At 39.7% G+C, this 22,528-nt stretch overlaps 2 protein-coding genes across 4 annotated transcripts; both read right to left on the reverse strand.

Moving 5' to 3' along the window:
- Positions 1-1,610: 1,610 nt before the first annotated feature.
- Positions 1,611-5,780, reverse strand: LOC121777685 (7-methyl-GTP pyrophosphatase-like). Of its 3 annotated transcripts, none has more exons than XM_042175022.1 (9): positions 5,665-5,780; positions 5,518-5,589; positions 4,723-4,797; positions 3,829-3,912; positions 2,869-2,938; positions 2,696-2,787; positions 2,078-2,119; positions 1,927-2,007; positions 1,611-1,818 (listed from the first exon to the last, which is right to left on the reverse strand). In XM_042175022.1, the coding sequence occupies exons 1-9, from the start codon at positions 5,701-5,703 to the stop codon at positions 1,732-1,734; spliced, it is 642 nt and encodes a 213-aa protein (XP_042030956.1). In that variant the 5' UTR covers positions 5,704-5,780; the 3' UTR covers positions 1,611-1,731. The 3 variants fall into 3 exon arrangements, with proteins under 3 accessions (XP_042030956.1, XP_042030957.1, XP_042030958.1); XM_042175023.1 differs by having other exon boundaries at positions 1,899-2,007; XM_042175024.1 differs by having other exon boundaries at positions 5,518-5,579; positions 5,665-5,777.
- A 2,532-nt stretch (positions 5,781-8,312) lies between these two features.
- LOC121777609 (pyridine nucleotide-disulfide oxidoreductase domain-containing protein 2) lies at positions 8,313-22,270 on the reverse strand. The gene is made up of 16 exons (XM_042174917.1): positions 21,886-22,270; positions 21,612-21,773; positions 20,519-20,698; positions 20,321-20,378; positions 13,586-13,636; positions 13,142-13,224; positions 12,776-12,863; positions 12,175-12,216; positions 12,014-12,088; positions 11,830-11,898; positions 11,384-11,499; positions 10,600-10,712; positions 10,279-10,358; positions 10,011-10,131; positions 9,090-9,156; positions 8,313-8,683 (listed from the first exon to the last, which is right to left on the reverse strand). The coding sequence occupies exons 1-16, from the start codon at positions 22,137-22,139 to the stop codon at positions 8,551-8,553; spliced, it is 1,692 nt and encodes a 563-aa protein (XP_042030851.1). The 5' UTR covers positions 22,140-22,270; the 3' UTR covers positions 8,313-8,550.
- Between the last annotated feature and the right edge of the window lie 258 nt (positions 22,271-22,528).

Consider the following 22,528-nt stretch of genomic DNA (forward strand, 5'->3'; position numbering starts at 1 on the left):
CAGGTGGAGAAGGAGGAGGATAAAAATGCTGACGTGGCGCGCCATAGGGCGCGCCTTAGGGCGCCCCACTGCTGATGGTCTTAGCAATGGGACGCCCTATACGACGCCCTATGCACCACCACATTATCATTTTATTCTCATACCCTTCCACCTGCAGTGGGGTGCCCTAAAGGACGCTCTAAGCATTTTCTTTATTTGAATTAGTAAAACACTACAAAAATTGGAAAAAAAATTCATTTCAATCACACAACATAATCATCTTAATAACTCGAAGAAGCAAATTCTCGTTTCACCGAATTCTACCTTTTAATCATAAATTATCACACCATATTCAATCATAAGTGATGTGAATTTTTATTTTTGTCATATCATTCTCATACGAATAAAACAACTTAGTTTTCAAGATATCTCAACTAGCGTTTGTAGTCCAACTGTTAGGATAATTGTCTTCCAAGCAATATACCCGGGTTTGACTCCCGGCAAACGCATTTTTAATTTAATTATGATCAAAAACGCGTCGTGGGCGAGGCTGATAAGAATTCTCTTTGGATTGGTTGTCCATTATTGATTAGGATTTATCAAGATAGAATGAGATCCATCTAAATTCCAAGAGTTATTGGCCCGTCAGACGACCATTGAAAAACTATCAATAAACTTAAGCTATGGTACTTGTATCAAATTAGTTAACATTAAATTATAACAGGTTTCAAAATTAATACTAAACTTTATATTTTGTATCATTTGAAAATTTAATTCATTTTTTGTAATTTGAGATTGTTTTTTAATGTAATTAAATTGTAGTAGTAGTAGTATTCTAGATGTAATGAGATATCCTTCGATAATAAAATACTTAATCAACTCTAATATATTAAATACCTTAATTCCTACTTTAAATATAAATAGTTTAATAAGATTGAAAGAAGCTGAAATATAAAAGCATAAGTAACATGAGACAGGGGGTGAATATTATTTTTAATCATACATGAGAATCAAAATGTTATCTAACTATTTTTATTATAAATGGCGATTAAAATAAGTGGATGCAACTTTAATGAATAACAAATAGAGGTAATTTTCCCGCTGCCGACTAGGACAATAATCTAGATAACAATTTATACGTGAGGCTGTATCATCATTTAGAACGCTGAATTATATACTGTATATAAGAACTAAGTAAGTTCAAACTTAAAAAGGTTCAATTTAATTTGATCGACCTGTGAATTAAATCGGTCATGCTTTAAGGTTAGCCACGTGCAATCATGTACTGTACTAAAATCCCCACCTCCAAATGACGATGGCGTGATTCATCAGTGATGGGAGAGTTACATCGCGATCCATTATTTTCTATAGAGATAAGAATGGGGGAAGAGATAAGCTAACTCCGGAAGTCCGCAGATAACTGCTCGTCCGTCGTCGGCGTCCACCACGCCCTTCCCATTAGCCGGTGGGACGTCCGTGCTTATTGTGGATGCTCTAAAACTAGTCAAGTGCCTTCTTTGGCTCAAAAGTTTTAACCCCACAATGGTTAGGTCAATCTAATATCTACCATTTCGCTTTCAATTTATGTATTTGTTTTATTTGACAATGTAGTCAATATTAGATTAGACCCATTGCAGAAATACACAATCGAAATATTTAGGTAATGATGGACGCTAGTTGTTCATTTGGAGAGCAATGGTTGAAACAATATTTCACAAGTATGCGAATCTTTCCATGTTTGTTTTGTGTTAACTAAACCATGGATTCAACTAGGGCCTCCTGCATAAGTTTCTCTGTCAATGTTTTTGAGAGTCCCATCACGCAATCAGCAGTTCCTACCTGCAAAAACTCATTCAGTTGGACAATGTGATTGATAAAAATTTACTATAACAACAAATATATTTGAGTATTGTTCATACAGAGAGAGAGAGAGAGATAGAGTCTGACCACAGTGTCTACCAAAGGCAAAATCAGTGGATGTTCAAGCATCAAACCTCCAGCAACATTAAAAGTTATTCCCTCCTCAATCTGAGAGAACTTAATATAGTTAATTAAGTAAAGATACAATTACTTCAAACATTTTTCCCAAACAATTTACCAGGCTATCAATGACTTCATCAGGTATATCTAGGAAATAAACCTGCATTAAAAATCAAATCTAAGTTAGTCCAGAAAGGGACTGTAAAGCAGCAGGTAACATTTTGCAGTTAGTTTCACCTCAGCTCATACATGTCAAAATATGATCCACAAAAAGCATAGACACAATATGCCAAGATAATGCTCCAAAAACTTTTTACATGCAAAGATTTTCACAAATGCAAGTTAGTTTACTAATGTCCAAGTTACTCAAAATTTACACATAAAATACCAGCATGATTCATACATGTCAGATGACTCTCTCTCAATTCGGTTTTCTTGCCTATGAGCTATTGCATGTTTCAAGCACAAGGAAGAGAAAACTTATGCAAAACCTGCCACAGGCCCAGCCCAACCCCAATACAGAAAATAAGAGTGAGAATAGCAATGTCAGTAGAAGTAGTAGGTCTTGCTTTTGTAGCATAAAACATCAAGACACCAAAAACTGAATCTTGATTCTTAACTTGTTAATATTTGATGATACATCCCATTTAATGAGAAAAAAAAGGTTCCACGCGAAGAAACTAGTTGTACTACCCAAAAAAAAAAAAGAGTAAATGGAATGGTATCTGAGAAGTACCTCTGCACTCTCCCATCCTCCTTTTCTACTACCTGTTACCAAGTTAGTTACAACTACTGATCCCACAACTTTGCCTGATCCACCAGAATAGTCTGTAAAGCAATATGACAAAGAAGAATTAACTAATATGTAGGATAGATCCCATATGTTTTTTAAAAAGGTAAACAAGCAACCTCTAATAAACTGTCGTGCTTCTTCCGCAGATGTCGGCTTTTCTCTAATAGTCCCTTGATACACCACCACCTTAATACCAATTAGATGCAAATAAAGACTTAACTTCAAATATCTGGTCCTGATCATGGTGATACCATTACAATCATGCCCTTTTTCAGTGTTTGTGATGATGTTTGACAAAAAATAAAGAACCAAAAAAGGCGGGTAAAGATAGATTACAGACAATGCACCCTACACCTAAGCGCAAAATTCAATATAACCTTAGAAACGAAAAATATTGCATGAAGAGACCTTCCAACACTTTATGGCACCAAAAGATAAAAACAAGTAAGTTTGTGAAATACTGCAAATGAAGACAAAAATTAAATCTAAAATTGGTTAACTTTGACTTCGCATGTCAATGTTAACTTTATGGTTATTTGAATGACTGAAATATTTTCTAACTGAAATGTAATAGTTATTTAGTAACACTATATTCTCTTGGAGGTTTAGGCAGGTTTAGCCGTTTAGGTCAAAAACTGAATTATTTAGTCACACTATATACTCTTCATCTCTTGCTTTATACTTAGAGAACTTCAGAAATTTGGATTCAACTGTTGACATATATTGTCACTAAGATATGTGGACTAAATTATGTTCCTATTACATTAGAAACAAACAGCATGGATATTTTACAACTTCCTTAAGCAAAATAGAGTCAAAATGTCACATGCCTTACACAATATAGTATACAAAATGAAAAGTTGTGCTTCCAGAAATTGATGTTTGTATTGAAGCCATAGAATTAAAATTAATTTGTGAACCTTGTCTGTTTTCTAGAATCAAGAGCGTCATTCTAAAAATATAAAACCCCTATACAACAACTTACAATTTAGCAAAGATCTGTTCAAGAAAAAATGAAAAAAAAAGTATAGAGAAATAGAAGTAGAATAGATAATAAAAGGAAAATATCAGCATACTGTATCAGCAGTTATCAGCAGGGTAGAGCGTGATATGTCCTCCACTTGAGCAGTTCTGTTGAGCTTCTTCATAATAGCATCAGCCTAAGAAGTAAAAACAATAGAAACATCATTGAGCTGTATGCATCAAAAACATAGATAAAATTTGTTTAAGGTCAGCTTCGGATCCTTGAAATAGAAAAACTTGAAAGACATCCTTTGCACTATCCTATTACCAACTATCTTTAGCTTCCACTCAAGAATAGTATTTCTGATGCCTAAAATCAGATTAGAAAAGGATGCAAAGCAACACTCTTTTGAAAGTCAGTTTTGCTAGATTGTCCAAAAGGTAGTGATATTATTCCACAAGAAGCTTCAACAAAATGTAATGTGAAATGAAGTGCATTTTACTCAATATACATACATATGTATACTTTGCGTGAAATAAAATCATTTAGTAAGAATTACTCCCTCCGTCCCATAAAAATAAGGACCTTTTACATTTTGGGATGTCCCATAAAAAATCCCATTTTATTTTTGGTAACTTCTCTTCCTATCTCTCTCTTACTTTACCAATTATGCATTAATTCCCTTGCCATCCCAAATGTCAATATTTTTATGGGACGGAGGGAGTACTATTTAAGAAAACAAGCTTTAAAATTTCAAAACTGATAGTATCCAAGTTTGACATCAATGGAACATAAGGAGCCAAGGGAGTTTTCATATGAAGTATAGCTGCATACTAATAAGAAATACATATTTTCATTTCACAAAATTTATTGAAATTATATTACTGTTCAAAGCACATGATATACTAGTAGAGAAGGAGAACTTGTAATTCACATTGTGAATAATTAAAAAGAGAAACTAAAATCAAATACTATGTGAGAAGAAGATTCATAAAGCAAAACGCACCTTTGCTTCAGCTAGGGCCATCACAAGGTCTTCAGGTTTTTCCTTCCTGATACTTTTCTCATCTATATCTGCACTCTAAATGCCAAAGGAAAAACAATACAAAGAGAATAGCTTAGATTTAAGGTGAAATGATCATAAAAAAATTCGAGCAATATTATTTACTACTCCCTCCGTCACGGTCATCCATTTTATTCCGTCCCACTTTAGGAGGCCCAGTTAGAATTTTCCATAAAAGGTAATAGGCATTCAAATCTCATTTTATTATAAAACTAATGCATAAAAATGGGACTCACATTCCACTATCTTTTTTCACCAACTTTCCTTTACATTTCTTAAAACCCGTGTCAAACTCAATTGGAACTTAGCATGCAGATGATAAATAGATCTTTTAAACATTATGACGTTCTAAAAGTGTACAGTTCATGAGATATGGACATCTAAACTGACACTCACATTTATGGATGCATGTTTTCATCAAGAACAGTATTTTCATTTAATAAATAGTAAATACATACATGAGTATCAATTATAATATCTACAGTTGCTAGTAACTTAGTATAATGAAGAAAAACTTAATTATCAATTAAATTTCTGCGGCCATTCTTACCTTAAGTGGTTTATTTATCATTGTTATCTTTAAGAATTAGAATTGAATTGTCATATTTTGATTTAGAGTATATTTTATTAAAGTCAAGTAAGCGTCATGATTAAAACCTATACAATTCATTTGCCCTATCTGGTTTCAAATCCTAATACTAATAGTATATAGTAGTAGCAATATGTAGAAGAAATTACCAGGATGGTGAAATCATAGCCCATCTCCGCCAGAATCTCGCGACGGGCCTTCGACGAAGAACCTAATATTATCTAAGAATATTAATTAAGCAACATGAGAGAGCTGAATGTGTATTAATTAAAAACAATAAATCAAAGGAAGAAAACCTCAAAATTTTGGTTTTTGGGAGGGATTCTGACGTCCATTAGCGTAGAGGATAAGCTATGCCGCCAACGCAACTATCAATTCCATTTCATAAAACGCAATCTATTTAAGATTTTTCAAACTCTTAATCCCTACTCAATACTTTTACTGCAAATATAATACTAAATACTAAATATACTACTACTACTTACGCTCATTTTCTTCATTTGCTTATTATGATAAAATGAAAATGAAAATGAAAATGTTAGTCCTTCCTCCTAGTATATGTTCTTTTCTTTTTAATCCGTCCCACAAAATATATACATTTTCTAATTTTGAAAACTGAGGTGAGACCTACTAACAATATTTTAATTACATTTTCTGTCTACCGTTCTTTTACTTTACCAATTTTGTATTAAAATCATTACCAAACCCAAATTGTATATTCTTTAAGGACGGAGGGAGTAATTATTTATTATTCTTAAACATTCAGCACTAAGATTAAATTTTGATTTCAACCCCAAGTAGACATCACCAAACTGAACCGGCCCGGAACCGTCACCGGCGGTTCCGAACCGGAACCGGAACCGTCGGCGGCGGTTCGAACCGGCACCGGAACCGCCGGTTCCGACGGGCCGGTTCAGGTTTCAATTTTTGGCGAACCGTAACCGGCGGTTCGGCAGTTTCCGACACAATTTCAGGCCTACTCCCTAGCCTTTTCAGAAACCACTCCCGCAACATTCAGCACTAAGATTAAATTTTGATTTCAACCCCAAGTAGACATCACCAAACTGAACCGGCCCGGAACCGGAACCGGAACCGTCACCGGCGGTTCCGAACTGGAACCGGAACAGTCGGCGGCGGTTCGAACCGGCACCGGAACCGCCGGTTCCGACGGGCCGGTTCAGGTTTCAATTTTTGGCGAACCGTAACCGGCAGTTCGGCAGTTTCCGACACAATTTCAGGCCTACTCCCTAGCCTTTTCAGAAACCACTCCCGCGGCCGCCGGTTTTCACTAAAACCGTGGACGGAAACCGCCGGTTCCACCGATAAAACCGGCTGTTCCACCGAAAACCGGTGGTTCCGGCGACAAAACCGTCGGTTTCCCGCCGCATTTTTCAAAATTTGAAATTTCAAACGGTCCTCAAAACCGCCGGTTCCACCGAAAACCGGCTGTTCCGGCGGTAAACCGGCGGTTTCGCCGTGATTTTTGAAAATTTGATTTTTTTTTATTTTTTTTAATCACAATTTTCCCCTATAAATACCCCCCTCCTCTTCTTTTCTACTTACCCCATTCTTGTGTTAATAAGAATTTCTCTCTCAATCTCAATTTCTCTATTCTCCATCATCATTCTCTCAAGTTGTTTACGTTATTTGCGCTCATAATTTACTCACGTTGTTCTTGTTCACGTTATCATATTCACATAAACACTACTCTCTATTCTCTACTTCCAATTTCCATAATATCATGTCTTCATCTCGTCGTGGTGGTAATCGGGGCAAGGGAATTGACCAAGATCAAAGTGACTCTCGTCGTCGTCGTGCCCCTACTAGAGCACAAGTTGCGGAGGAGGTGGGAAGGCGAGCCGCTCTTCGAGTACAAGTAAGTTCTAAACTTCTAAGTTTTAATATGTTTTATGTTATATGTTATAAGTTTTAATATGTTAGTAAGTTTTAAGATGTTAGTAAGTTTTAATATGTTTTAAGTTTTAATATGTTAGTAAGTTTTAATATGTTATATGTTTTAATATGTTATAAGTTTTAATATGTTTTAATATGTTAGTAAGTTTTAATATGTTATATGTTTTACAATTATGTTAGTATTATATGTTTTAATGTGTTTTATTTATATGTTAGTAATAAATTCGTTTGTATTAAATATGTTTTATATGTTTTATGTTATATGTTAGTAAGTTTTAATATGTTATAAGTTTTAATATGTTATATGTTATAAGTTTACAATTATGTTAGTATTAATTTCATTTATATTAAATTTCTCTATATGTTAGTATTAATTTTGTAAATTGTAATGAAGACTTTAAGTCTTTGTAATTTATAATTTTGAAGTTGTAATTTCTAATTTTTATGTTGTAATTTGTAAATTTTAACTTATAATTTGTAATTTTAAAATTGTAATTTGTAATTTTGAAGTTGTAATTTGTATCAATAAAATTACATTTGTACATCGCTTCATTCTAATTTTATTTACGCAAGTTTTTTTACATTTTTAACTTGAATTACAATTTACAATGTAAAAAAAAAAATCGGATGAACCGCCGAACCGCCCGGAACCGGATAACTACCGACGGTTCAGCCGGTTCACGGTTCATGGTTCATGAACCGGAACCGTGAGGTCTTGGCCGGGCCGGTTCAGGTTCCACCAATTCTTGAACCGGAACCGGCGGTTCCGAACCGTGAACCGGCGGTTCACGAACCGTGGTGACGTCTAACCCCAAGGAATATAAAACGAACTTTAAACGTAATCCATAGCCCTTCCAAATATTAGTAGTCACATTCAAAATATTCTAACTTCCAAATGATGGAGATAACAAAATACAATGACGAGAAGTTTATAACCATTTTCATCCATGCTAGTTGCTACAACCTGAGTAGATAACTAATGGAGTATGAATAACAAAATATATCTAGACTAATAACCAAAATCGGATGATTTAACTTTAATATTCGTGGGTCTCAAATTTAATGTAAGTAGTAAATTTCATCACATAATGTTGACAAATATTATCAAAGCATAGTGGAGCTAGTTGAAAAGTAATTTCATTCACACCCCAGTAGTAAATTGAAAACGTTATTAACACCCAAATTCTGTAGGTAGTGAAAGAACTCAATCAGAAGACTACAAATGTCGATGCGAAAGGGCAAAGCACATCACAATGAGCATAAGAGACTCATATTTGAGCCTTGATATCTTGAATAGCAACAAGTGCAGCATTGCGCCCTGGTGCACCCATTACGCCACCCCCGGGATGGGCCCCACTCCCACATAGATACAAACCTTTTACTGGAGTTCTGTAGTTTGAACTGCATCAACCACCAAATTATATAGTTTACCCATAATAAAACTAGACGCATGAATCAAATGCGAATAGATATTAGAATGCATCATGCAGGCACAAGACCCCTGAAATCCATGAATCCAATATGAAGAGATCAATATAACACATGAACGACAACCACATTAGTTGAATATGGTTTTCTATGTTTTATTTTTATTTGTTCATCTAGCTTTCATAGAATTTATGTGTTTTTTGTCGGTATTGACATGTATACCGAGTGAGGTTCAAATAAAAAAATTGTTCTGATAACTCTTCTTGTACTGAAACCTATAAATAATTCATGATATTTATTGAGTGCAATAGTTCTCAAATTAAAAAGTTTTTATTTGAACTATACTAACCAAACGGAGTGTGAAGAGATACGACATTACCATCCTTTCACAGGCCGCATGAGGAACAAGGAATCTAGTCCCATAGCACCATGAAAGATATTTCCTCCTGCCAAAATTAGAAACCCCGGATGATCAGCACTAATCAAAATCCACGGGAGCAAAGATTACATGGTGAACAAAATTTTGTCAAAAAATCATATGATTATCATCTAAATGGACCTATACATATGTGCAACGGACCACTGATCCTATATCTAACAGCTAATGTCCTTTGATGGCAGCGATAAATGAATTATGATCCAAGACTGTTCCAGCTTGGGCTGTATTAGGTCTGAAACCGAAGGTAAACACCGTAAAGGTAAAGGCTATTCAATTGCGTTGGAGAAAAAAAGAGAAATGTGAAGTGATGAGCATAAATTGTGAATATAATACCAAAACACATTTTACAAACATATGAACAACATTTTATAATCAACTCCACAAGCAAAGTAATGAAGTTAGACAGCCAAGTGAAGAAAAGTTGTGAATCGATAGGTTAGGATTTGATCTGGATCCCTAGTTTCTGGTCTTGCTTTAATTATTTGAGTTCTAGACTCATGGTCGCTAGAGAGGAGAACATTATCTTAGTTAGACTTTATGCTTCAATACCGAAGCTTGGCTTTGGGACAATTTGGCCTGCAAGTTCCTATTTTCTTTTGCAGTTATTCAGCAAGTACTTGTTCTTCCCTTTTAATTTCATTCCTTTCAATAAACAGGTTGTATTTTTTCTTTCATCTCGAAATACCCTTCACTTTATCTTGTTCTCCCAATAAATCAGTATACACGGTATTGACCTTGTTCTGCACAACTTAAAAAAAAAATCTATCATGTTTATCTGCAAATTCTAAGTTCATGTAGTATTTGTCTTTCTATGAAGGTATAAACTCTCATCCTTATTCCTGCAATGAATAGAATGGGTACCTGTCAAACCAATTTCTCGTTCAAGGTCTGGTGGAGTCAACATGTCATAGCCAATGATTGATGAGTTAAAGCCCGGGGCGTACTCCTCAATCAAGTCGAAGCATCTTTGAGCAAATGAGCTCTGCATCAAAACCTCAGCATTAGAAAGGGATATTTATACCAAATAGAGGCGTGGAAGAAACTTTATCATGAGAAAATGCCCGAATATAATAAAATAGATGAGGTAGAGAAACACAAATTTTGTATACAAACCACAGAATTGACTTACTCTGTATTCGGAATCTTCCCAGCTGCCATCGCTAGGTTTATATGGTGTGTACTGAATAAATAGGTTGATGACATGCTTCCCTGTACAGATTACAGAATTATCGATACCTTTACTAATGTTATGGCAAGAAGATTCAAGAAAGATGGTAACAGCATTGGGAAATAAATCAAACTCTTTTGGGTTGAGAAACAGAAAATTACAAACCATGCTATTACTAGTTGAAATTGTAAGAAAACGTCTGGGTTAAAAAAAATACTTTAGAAATGAAGATTGCATATATAATATACTCGTCCACATAAATCACCGAGACTTTTCAAGTACCAGGTGGAGAAATGGTCTTGTCCAGTGCAGAAGGGATTGTCATCTCAATTATAGGTCTTCGAGAAGGTATCCCGTTTAGAGAATCCAAACGTGCAGATTCAATCTCCTCCATCCTATTTTAGACAAAAGAACATGACATCAACATCATCCATAGAAAAATACTAAGTTAGAAGAACTATTTAAAAAAAAACATTTTTTCTCACAAAGTCTGTAAGATGATAACAAGAACACCAAAGAAATTTACACCAAACAACTTTCAACGTCGTGAATGTGATTTGAATGATATTTACATGATTATTAACAATGTCTGTAAGATGATAACAAGAACACCAAAGAAATTTTTCTTTTTCTTGTTGTTAGGTAAACATTAAGGCAATTTTACTTTCAAATAAATGGCAAAGAACCCTTTTATTTCATAGGAGAATTCCAGCACAAAATTAAATGGAAAATAAATTATGGATAGTGAAATTATATAATTAGAAGAGTTCTCTCTTCTACCCAAGTGATATGTGCAGTTTCTGATAAAGAAATAAAGAGAGTTACTTTGGAACATGGCACGAAAAGAAAACTGGCATCAACATTCAACAGTTCCAAAAATGCCAAGGGATGTCACCTTTTAGGTCACAGTAAGTTGCCTTCGTTTAGGCTCGTCAATGAGTGATATATAGAGTCATGTGGAACATAATTCTTTTGGGTAAATTCGACATTTGACGGCCTTTCTTGTGCTAATGACTTCGCCAAGAAAAAGAACCATGTGTCTTCAATAAGAAAATTTAAGAAATACCTCTCGGCACCAATGTGAATTGTGCCCATATGCTGCGGGCCAGCATCTGGACTATTCAATTTGCAGCAATGAAACTGTGGTAACTTCTCAACAGCCAAATTAATTTTGGTGGTCGCCTGTCCAAAATGAAAGTATTATCACTTGAATTTCAGTTGTGAAAATATACAGGGAAAAACAATTTCCAGAAACTCAAATAAAGCTTTCGTTATGAATGCAACCTATTTTCTCATTTTTCTTTATCTTTTTTTTAGTTTGTGGAGGGGAGATCAGCAGAAGCTGAGACGTCTCATATTTACATAGTATGAAGGTCTACTGTGTGGGTGTCACTTACAGGGGAACAAATGTAACACATATTTAAAACATAACTCATGAAAATATGCTTATTTGTGTATGCAACATATTTTGTTTCAACAGATAACCATCAATTATTTGAAAAGAAGACTTACAGAGCTATAGTCAGCGTTCTTGATCGCACCAAGAAATTCATAAGGAAGTACATTTTGTGGCAGAAATTCCTGCGTCAGTAAAAATATATTGTAATTTGTGGTCCACGATCGCATATCTTTTACTGTAACAAAATCCTCTAGTCAAAATGTAATATAAGCAGAAGAAGAGAATTAAAAACTTCACCACAAATGTCTTATATGGCGTTGCATTTGACAAAACAACAGAAGAGTGCAGTTCTGTACCATCAGCAAGCAAAACCTGATCACAGTCCACATACCGATTATATAAATTGGTACCTCCAAAGCTTGTGATAGTAAACTATAAAATTCAATCCACATGCTTACTCCAGATACTTTGCCGGAATCATCAATTATCAATTTTGATACCTAAGAACATAACAGAACGCTTTTAGACTTCTTAATTAATAGAAAATTATTAGCACAGCAAAACAACACAAAATGATGTTAGTAAAATGAACATCAACCAGACTTGCTAACTAAAAAAGCTTGAGACTTTGTCAAAAGCAAAGATTAGTTAGGCCAAACATACAAAGACTGCTTCAGTTTGCCTAACTAGCTACAAACAGAATTGTGTGTTATCTTTGATGGTATTTTACGATAGCAGAAAAGATTCAAATTATATATTATTCTGGAAACTCTTTATCTTCTAGGTTAATGAACAAGACTGGATGCAACTCTCTCTTACAATGCTGTACGGCGATATAAAGCTTTCAATTTGCACGCATTGATAAAAACTATGTTTCTAGTCAGATAATTGAAACATTATTGAAAGCGATAACAGCATAATATGTTAAACTTTTCAAAAAGATGTAGTGGCAGCACTATGAGATACTACTAGTACAGTTTGAACCAAATAACAATAGTTTGAAAACATGGTATCTGATCAGGAGGCACAAGCTAACATAATTAACATTCACAAACTCACTTCAGCCTCTGTCACTATGGTAACACCGGCTTCTTCAGCAGCTCTTGAGATGGCCAAGGACACAGAACCCATCCCACCTTCAACAAACCTGATAATTAGTCGTATGAGAACTTACAGGAACTTAGTGAACGATATATGCACATGCTAAGAAAAATGAGGGAGCATGTCAAAGATAGGTTTTACTCATTAGGTATCTTACTTGCATATCTCTTTTATACAGCATCAATTGGAAGTCACGGAAAAACTGATGATGGGATATAAAACATCCTTGAAAACATTGTGATACGAGCAGGTATATGTTTGATATTGTTAACTACGAAAAGTAGTGATGCAGTGACATTTTACCATGTTTACATAGATACTCACGACCAAATGCCGCGATCGCCATCAGTTTCTCCCATCACATGGTGTAGCAGAACATATCCACTACCAGGTGTACTGACAGATCCCTAGGATATGAAAAAAAAGGATACAGGAGTTCAATAAACGCAATTGTAACACATTCAATTTGGCACTGTATCTAACACATACACAATGGATGAGTGATTAACTGCTTCAGGAAAAGTTGACAAGCATTGTATAAGAACCAGGAATCATATAGTGGGTAAGGGAGGAGTAGAGGAATAATACAAAATAAACTAAAGAAAATAAAAGGAAAAAAGCAAACAACAAACAAACATACCAGAGAGCAGAAGGAAGAAGTAACTTAAACAATGCAATATTGATTAGATATACACAGTACCATGAACTGGATCAATCAAGGAAAGGAAATAAATTCTCTCTGAAAATAAGAGTTGAGATCATTCTTACTGTTGTCCCTATAACTGCATCAGTTGCAAGTGTTGCCTTGAGGACATCAGCCTGTATTACGAAGTCAATAATAAAAACATAAGATGGAATTAATAAAAACATAAGATGGAAGTAAAAAGAAGTTCAAACTGCAGGATTTTCTCATTTACCATATGAAAGTTCACTACAAAATTTTCCAAGACACTAGACATGGACCAAATGATATGAGTCACAATTAAATATTTCCTTTTTCTGTTCTTTCTTTTGATTAAAGAAACCAGCAATTGCTACCGCTACCAGACAGCCAAACCCGGATTTTGTGCTATTCGCCAACAACCCATACAAAAAAATGGCTATGCAAACTCGATGCAGAGGGGGTCTGGTGCGGTGAACGATGGTGAACTCTCGGGCGGACGCGCGACTGGACGAATTGGAGAAGGCGATGGGTGATTTGCAGCAGAGTAACGTGTCGTTGGATGCGGCTGTGAAGGAACTGAATACTCAGTTCCGCCACACGGAGGACCAGGTGGCAGAGGTCCGAACAGAACTGACCGCCATGCTCCGGGAGATGCGAGCGGGTTTCGCCTCGCTGAAGCTCAAGGACCCTTCCCACCCCGACGACGGCTCCACATCAGCAGCACAGGGGTCAAAACAACCAAACGCCGGGGGTGCCTCGGCGTCGCCCATGCCCACCTTCGACGGCTCGGACGCCCTCGCTTGGCTTGCACGGGCGGAACAATACTTCTTGATCTCGGGAACCGGCCCCGAGGACCGGGTGGGCGTCGCAATGGTGGCTTTGGCAGGCGCGGCCCTCCCTTGGTACCAGTTGCTGCGACATCGAGTCCCGGATCTGACATGGGCTCGTTTCGCAAGAGAGTTGATGAAACGCTTAGGAGGCACCGGGGCATTGAACGAATATGAAGCCTTCGCAGCAGTCCGCCACACGGGCTCTCTGACTGAATTCGTGGCGGCTTTTGAGGCGCGCCTCGCGCAAGTTCCAGACATCTCTTGTCACCAATATTTAGGATTTTTCATGGCTGCACTCAGTCCGGAGGTCCGCCTCCAAATGAAAGCCTCCAAAATCACCACCTATGAGGATGCGGTCGAATTGGCACTTGACATCGACATGATGGCGTCAGCCCAGCCTCAGCGACCGGCACCTGCCCAACCGGCCGCCCAGACACACCCCTCACGGCTCAGTCTAACCGTTCGGTCTCCAAGGGGTATTCCCCAACCCCCACGTACTCCACGGCCTCGTCGAAACCGGTGTCAAAACGTTTCCGTAACGTGTCCCCGGAGGAATATAGGCGACACATAGCAGCAGGAACCTGTGTCAAATGCGGGCTGAAGTTTGGACCAGCCCATAGATGCCCCCCAAAGACTCTCAATGTCATGATCTGCGAGGAGAATGAAGATGCGGCCGCTGACTCCGAACCCGAGGACTGAGATTTTGGAGACAGGGGCAGAACCACAACTATCTGCCTTGTCACTAAATGGCTTGGACACGGCCAATACAATGAAACTATTTGGGAAAATCGCCTCACAACAAGTAAAAGTAATGATCGATAGCGACGCAAACTACTGTTTTATATCCGAGGAGTGCGCACAGCGGCTCGAGCTACCGATTACCCCTACCTCGCCTTACTCGGTGGTGCTAGGCGACGGCTCCACAAGTCGCGCAGCAGGGATGTGCAGGACCGTGCCACTAATATTGGAGAACGAGGAGTTCATGGTGTCGTGCTACGTTTTTCCCCTCCGGAACATCGACGTCATTCTGGGAGTCGCATGGCTCGCATCCCTCGGCTACGTCATGGCTAATTGGCAACGGTCGTCCATGGATTTCAGAGCCAACGGGGTCGGCCGGTCTCCCTCAAGGGAGACCCGTCCCTCATGCGCCGGGCATGCTCCACCCACGACCTCCGCTGTCTCGAGGAGGGGAACTGTTGCTGGGTCCTCCGCGCCCTAGAGAAGGAAACCACGGCTGACCCTTTCGGGATTGACTCCGCCCTATCCTCGGCAGCCAGGTCGCAATTACTCAGCTTGATTGGGGACTTCCCGGCGACCACAAGGGAAGGCGTCGGTATGCCCCCCCACCGCCGCATGGACCACCGAATACTGCTCCTCCCCGGCACCGATCCCGTTTCCGTCCGCCCCTATCGGTATAATCACTTGCAGAAAGATGAAATGGAAAAGCTCGTCGCCGAGATGTTGAGCTCCGGGGTGATTCAACCCAGCACCAGCCCCTTCTCAAGCCCGGTCCTCCTGGTTCGCAAAAAGACGGCTCGTGGAGGTTTTGCGTGGACTACAGAGAACATAATAAACAGACGGTGCCAGACAAATATCCTATCCCAGTGATCCAAGAGCTTCTTGACGAGTTGCACGGGGCCAGGTGGTTCAGCAAAATCGACCTGAAGGCGGGGTACCACCAAATCCGGGTGGCAAACGAGGACGTTCCAAAGACAGCTTTTCGAACCCACTCAGGCCACTACGAGTTCCTTGTCACGCCATTCGGCCTCACCAACGCTCCAGCCACGTTCCAAAGCCTGATGAACGACATCTTCCGACCGGCCCTTCAGAAATTTGTCTTGGTGTTTTTTGACGACATTCTCGTCTACAGCGCGTCTTGGGCGGATCATTTGCGCCACCCAGTGTTGTTAGGGTCGAGAGTCGCACCGGGTCGATAAGGTGAAAATTCGGGTCGCGGGTCGACGAGTCGACTGGGTCGAGAGACCCACTAATCTAGGCTAATTTTTTTGCCTTTTAATATTAAATCAAATAAATATATTACTCTAATGTTTATAATATATCAAATAATATAAATGTGGACGCAATTCATGTGAATAGAGATAAAATGGAAAATAAAAATTATCAAAATATCAAAACAATTCATAAGTTATAAGTATAACACAAAATAAATAATTGAAACCATTGTCTGAAAATGTCAAAAGAAAAAAGTTATGAAATGTGCGTCATTTTGTATGTAGTATTAACTTATAATAAAATAGGAGTGGAATGTGAAATCTATTTTAAAAATTAGTAAAAAATAAATGAATATGTATTAGTAGACAAACCTATATAAAATATGAGAGGAATAATTACAGAAAAATTAATAAATAATTTGATTAATACAATAGATTATTATACAAATAAAATAATAAAACTTTAAATAGTACAATTTGAATCTCGAAACGTGTATATAGTAGAAGAACAAATATTAATTTATTCCTAAAATAATATACTCATTTTCCACCATTAAATTATACTCCAAACATTGGATTGGCAATATATCCATGTAAATATATTGAATTAAATTTAACTAATCAAAAATTTGGTAAGATAATATTTTTATTGCTGCCTAAAAAATGAGATAAACTATATCAATTTTTTATATATTCCTAATCCCACTAAACAAATGAATAGTGACAAATGATGTACTCTATTCCCAAGGCTCATAATTATACTCCTCTCTCCTCTCTCCTCTCTCTTCTCCATCATCTTCCTTCAGCCCTTCCTTCAATCTCTGTAAAAAAAAACGCAGAAACACTGTAGCCGAAACGCTCGAACCCACCCGAAACGCTCGACCCGCCGACCCAACCGACCCAGCGCGACCCATGCATCTCGATCAACCCACCCATGTTGTGGCGGTCATGGTCTCGACCTGGGCGACCCGGGCAACCCGAGCGACCCGAGCGCCAAATTAACAACACTGGCGCCACCTCCGCCTGGTTTTCAAGGTTTTGGCCAGCCATACACTCGTCGTCAACACCAAGAAATGTCTTCTAGGTCGGGCTAGCGTCGAGTATCTAGGCCACATCGTGTCGTTCGAGGGAGTAAAAATGGACCCAGCCAAAATCTCGGCTGTCCTCCGTTGGCCGACTCCGACGTCCCTAAGGAGTGTCCGCGGGTTCCTTGGGTTAACAGGTTACTACCGTCGTTTCATCAAGGACTACGGCAAGATTGCAGCCCCGTTGACAGAGCTCCTGAAGAAGCTACTCACTCCCCAATCCAAGACCGCCTGGACGTGGCCGATGGCAGGGGCCTCCGCTTTCGACTCCCTCAAATCGGCGTTGACGTCAGCACCTCTGCTCAAGACGCCGGATTTTACAAAGGAGTTCGTGATAGAGTGCGACGCCTTGGGCCGGGGCCTCGGGGCCGTCTTAATGCAGGACCGTCAGCCGGTGGCCTATTTCAGCAAAACATTATCCTCTCGTTGGTTAGCCAAGTCAGCATACGAGAAGGAACTCATGGCCATCGTCCTCGCAATCCATCATTGGCGGCCCTACTTGTTGGGTCGTCGTTTCGTTGTGCACACGGACCAACGGAGTCTGCGCCACCTACTAGCCCACCCTCTAGCCACCCCGGCGCAACAAAATTGGGCTGCAAAACTCTTGGGCTACGACTTCGCCATCGTTTACAAGGAAGGCAAGTTAAATCGGGCGGATGATAATGCGCCGGAAATCGCGGCAATTTCGATTCCGTCATGGCCAGACTGGTCCTCGGTCCAGGAGACTCTATCGTCTGACCCGTCCCTCGCAAAAATCAAAGCCGCCTTGGAGGCCAGTCAACATACTTCCCCACATTATGAGCTCATTCATGGAACCCTATTCTATAAGGGGAGGATAGTCGTGCGGCCCCGTTTGCCCTGGATTCCAAAACTGATGGCCGAGTTCCATATCACGCCGACTGGGGGACACTCATGGGCCTACCGCACATATCGTCGGATTGCTTCAAACGTTTACTGGCCCGGAATGATGAAACATGTCACTAATTTTGTCGCAGCTTGCACAACGTGTCAAAGGCATAAGGCCGAAACCAGGTCCCCAGCCAGCCTCCTCCAGCCCCTGCCGATTCGTATTTGGGAAGATATCAGCATGGATTTTGTTTCGGGGCTGCCGAGAGCCGGGGTTCTAGACTGCATTTTTGTCATCGTCGACCGCCTGTCCAAATACGCTCACTTCATCGGCCTTAGACACCCTTTCACGGCCCGACAGGTCGCGGAAGTGTTCACGGGCGAAGTGGTTCGCCTCCATGGTATTCTTCGGTCGATCGTCTCAGATCGCGACCCCATCTTCCTCGGCTCCTTTTGGAAAGAGTTGTTTCGCGCCACGGGTACCACACTTAAGATGAGTTCCGCCTACCACCCCGAGACCGACGGCCAGACGGGAAGTTCTTAACCGGTGCCTGCAGACATACTTGCGTTGTTTCTCTTCTGACCGCCCGAAACAGTGGAACAAATGGCTAGCTTGGGCGGAATACTGCTACAACACAAGCACTCACTCGGCTTCGGGCATGACACCGTTCGAGACAGTATACGGTCGCCCCCGCCCACCTTGCACGCCTTTCTCCCGGGGGAGATTCGGGCGCAATCCGTGCTGGACACCCTCCGCTCTCGCGATGAGATGTTGGAGCTGCTGCGTCACCACTTACGACGAGCCCAAGACCGTATGACAGCAGCCGCGAACAAGAGGCACCGGGACGTCGAATTCAACGTGGGAGATATGGTCTACTTAAGATTCCGTCCCCACCGTCAGTCCTCGCTTTTCACGGCCCGCAACAGGAAGTTAGCCCCTCGATTCTTCGGGCCCTTTCGAGTCGAGGCGCGAATCGGAAAGACGGCTTATCGGCTGCAACTTCCCGACTCTGCCCGCATACACCCGGTGTTCCACGTCTCACTCCTCAAACGAGCTGTGGGGGACGCACCGGTGGAGGCCACACTGCCCGATGGCCTGGTCGATGCTGCACCGCTGTTCCTCCTAGACAAGGTGCTGGCACGGCGGACTGAGCGCCGGGCTGACGAAGCCGTCGAGCAGGTCCTCATTAGCTGGGTAGGTCTGGAGGATGACGAGGCAACTTGGATGGATGAGGCAGACGTACGAGGACAGTTTTCTTTCTTCAACCTTGCGGACAAGGTGTTCCGACGGGCGGGGCAATTGATACGGTCAACAGCTGCAACAGCTGGAAGGTCTACAGCCGCCGCAAAAAGGGGAAGGAAGTTGGGGGAAGCGAGAAATTAGAGGAAGCAAGCGGTGGAAGCAAGAAAATAGAGGAAGCAGGCGGCAGGAGCAAGTAGTGCAGTTCCTGATTCTATGCATTTCAGTTAATTGCTTTTAGTATAAATAAATGTAAGCTAGGGAGTTTAATTCATCTTGGATAGATTATTTTGTATTGGACGACTTGGTCGTAGGCCTCTGCGGAGGAGTGTTACTCTTTTACTATTCCATCAATTCAAAGTGATCGTTCCTCTCATTACTACATTTACAACATATTGTTTCAAAGTGAAGAGCATAACTCGTGCTCTATTCCTCCCTCCCGCCTTTCACTCCTATCAGGGTCAGCCTAAAAGGCATTGATGGGATTCAAACTTGTGAATTTTGGCCACATGCTCACCTACTCCAGTAACTCCACCAATTGGCCACCCCCCAAGGGAGTGGTAGGTTGTTACTAATGTGTTATTTGGTTATCTTAGGCCTCAAGGGTAGATGAATTTAAAAACAGCTCCTACAATTGCTATGAGGGAAACAAGCATATTGAATATTGATTTACAAACAAAACCAGAAGCCCATCATCCCATCATCAACCCACCAAAAACCTTGCTCATTACTCCAAGATAAATTAAGTTATGAATATATTCCTCCATCTGATAAAATGCTTTTTCACCTTTGCAATGACAGAAATTATAATGTATAAGGTGTTTCACAAATGCATAGCTCCAAATAGGTTTGCTAGATCATGCTAGTACTATCATTTTTCAAGTACCTCAAACCAATTGTTTAAGACCTTTGATGCAGGAGACAGCAACAGATCCATAAAATCCCTACAAGCTCAACAAATAGAAGTAAAGAATGGTAAGATGCCATACTTAATTGCGTATTAAATAAATTCTACTTGAACATAAGCGAAGCAGATGGAATTAGCTTGCTATTGAACAAGTTAGAAAGTGGTATGAACTCTTACAGAAGCTCCTTTTGCCCCATAGAAACTGCCCGTTGCATCAACTGAGCCCAAAAGACTGACTTCTGTAGGTTATCCTTCATACGAGAATTAAAGGATGCAACCTCTTGTAGTTTCTCCGGAGGAGATGAATCCAAAAGGGGATCCATGAATTTGCAGAAGTTCTCTAGTTCTCTCTCGTACCTACACAAAGGTGCCATATATATAAAATAAAACAAGAGCCATAAACATGACTTCTACTTCTTTTAAAATGTGAGAAATATGGAATTTTAAAGTAATTGAACCAAACATATGGAAACCTAATTCACTGAATCAATTATTATAGTGGTAGTTCTAGATGAATGAACTTTCAGAACCCTTCCCGGAGGATACACTGAATTTATCAATGGCTCATAGCTGCTGCAACCAACTACTTCACAAGTATAGTCAAACACATTCCTAAAGAAGTTCGCACTTCGCAGTCTAATAATACATCTTGGAGAGTTGATAAGCGTTGTGGCCTATTTTACAATGATGGAGATAACTTTCAAATGGTTTCCTATCAGCTGCGTATACTGAAGATATTTTCAGTATCATAGCAAGTTTGATCACCTCAAGAGTGTCAAGATAAAATTGAAGAATATGAAAATAATATGCATCTCAATCATAACTTACTAATTTCCATAACCAAGTAAATAATGGGAAAGCAGATAAAAATCCTCAAAACCTTTCAACTCATCAAAGGAGACAGAAGATCAAAATATGGCAATTTCTAAAACCATACAAATTTTCTCAAAACCTTTTGACTAATCAAAGGAGATAAAAGATCAAAACTAAATTCCCCTAAGTAGATTGTTTTGTAAAAACCTTTCAACTGAGATAAAATTGACGCATATGTTCACATTTGATATTATGCCACCATCTATAAATCCATAATCAAAGTCATAAATGACATTGCTATCAACTTCTAGATGACATTTAGGATTCCATGTAGTTTAAATCCTCTTTGTCATATCCTATAGAAATGCATCCAAAGATAAAGGGGTTTGGATTGGAAGTATCATGTCCATCCACGATATAGAATATAAAAAAAGAAGAAGAAAGAGATGCAGTATGCCTGGGATAAGCCTCAGCATCACGCTTGGAGAACTTAGAAATCTCAGAATAGTTAAGCGTCTTATCAGTTCCCAGCAAAAGGTAACGCCCATCCACACACGGAGTGAAGGACGCTGGATTCCTCTTCAACAACTTCAATCCATGCCTCCCTAACTCGAGCTCCCTGATTTCACATTTCACAACAACAATCAAACAAATTGAAGCGGAATGAGTAGGAATAGGGTTAGGGGAATTACGATTAAGTGAGAGAGAGAGAGAGAGGGAGATTGGAGTACTTAATAACGGTGGGGCGGAGAAGGCTCTGGAGGTAGCTGCAGCGAGAGAACTTGAAGCCAGGAACGAGTTCCTCAGTGACGGCGGCGCCACCGATGACGTGGCGGCGCTCAAGGACGGCGACAGAGAGACCGGAGCGGGCTAGGTAGGCGGCTGCGGTGAGTCCATTGTGGCCGGCGCCGATTACAAGAGCGTCCCATTTATGGTTGATGAATGCTAGGGCGGAGATGGAAGTGGTATGCTGCCTTCGCCACATGTTTACTCACCACTTCTCACTACTCACTCACCACTTCAAAAGATGTTAGGTGGTCGTGCATAAAATTACACATAGTAGGAGTAAACACACACACACTAAAACATTTTTCTATTTCATGTCCTCTGCTCCTACGCTGGCAATACTGTGTCGTTTTCCGCACGATTTTCAAAACAGCTTTCCTTATTCATAAAAATATAAAAATTCTATGTTTGAATTAAAAGCAACTATTCTATAAAGTTACATTGGTAGGAGCCTCCAATTTATTTATGGGAGTTAATACAAATATTCCACCAACTTGATCTTCTTTAGTAGTAGACACAAGTTAGTGATTTTGATTTTTTTTAAAGAAAATTTGGGTATTGAATACTCAATTATTCATGACTACATAC

This window comes from Salvia splendens, chromosome 18 (assembly GCF_004379255.2).
Source record: "Salvia splendens isolate huo1 chromosome 18, SspV2, whole genome shotgun sequence".
NCBI classification, from domain to species: Eukaryota; Viridiplantae; Streptophyta; class Magnoliopsida; order Lamiales; family Lamiaceae; genus Salvia; species Salvia splendens.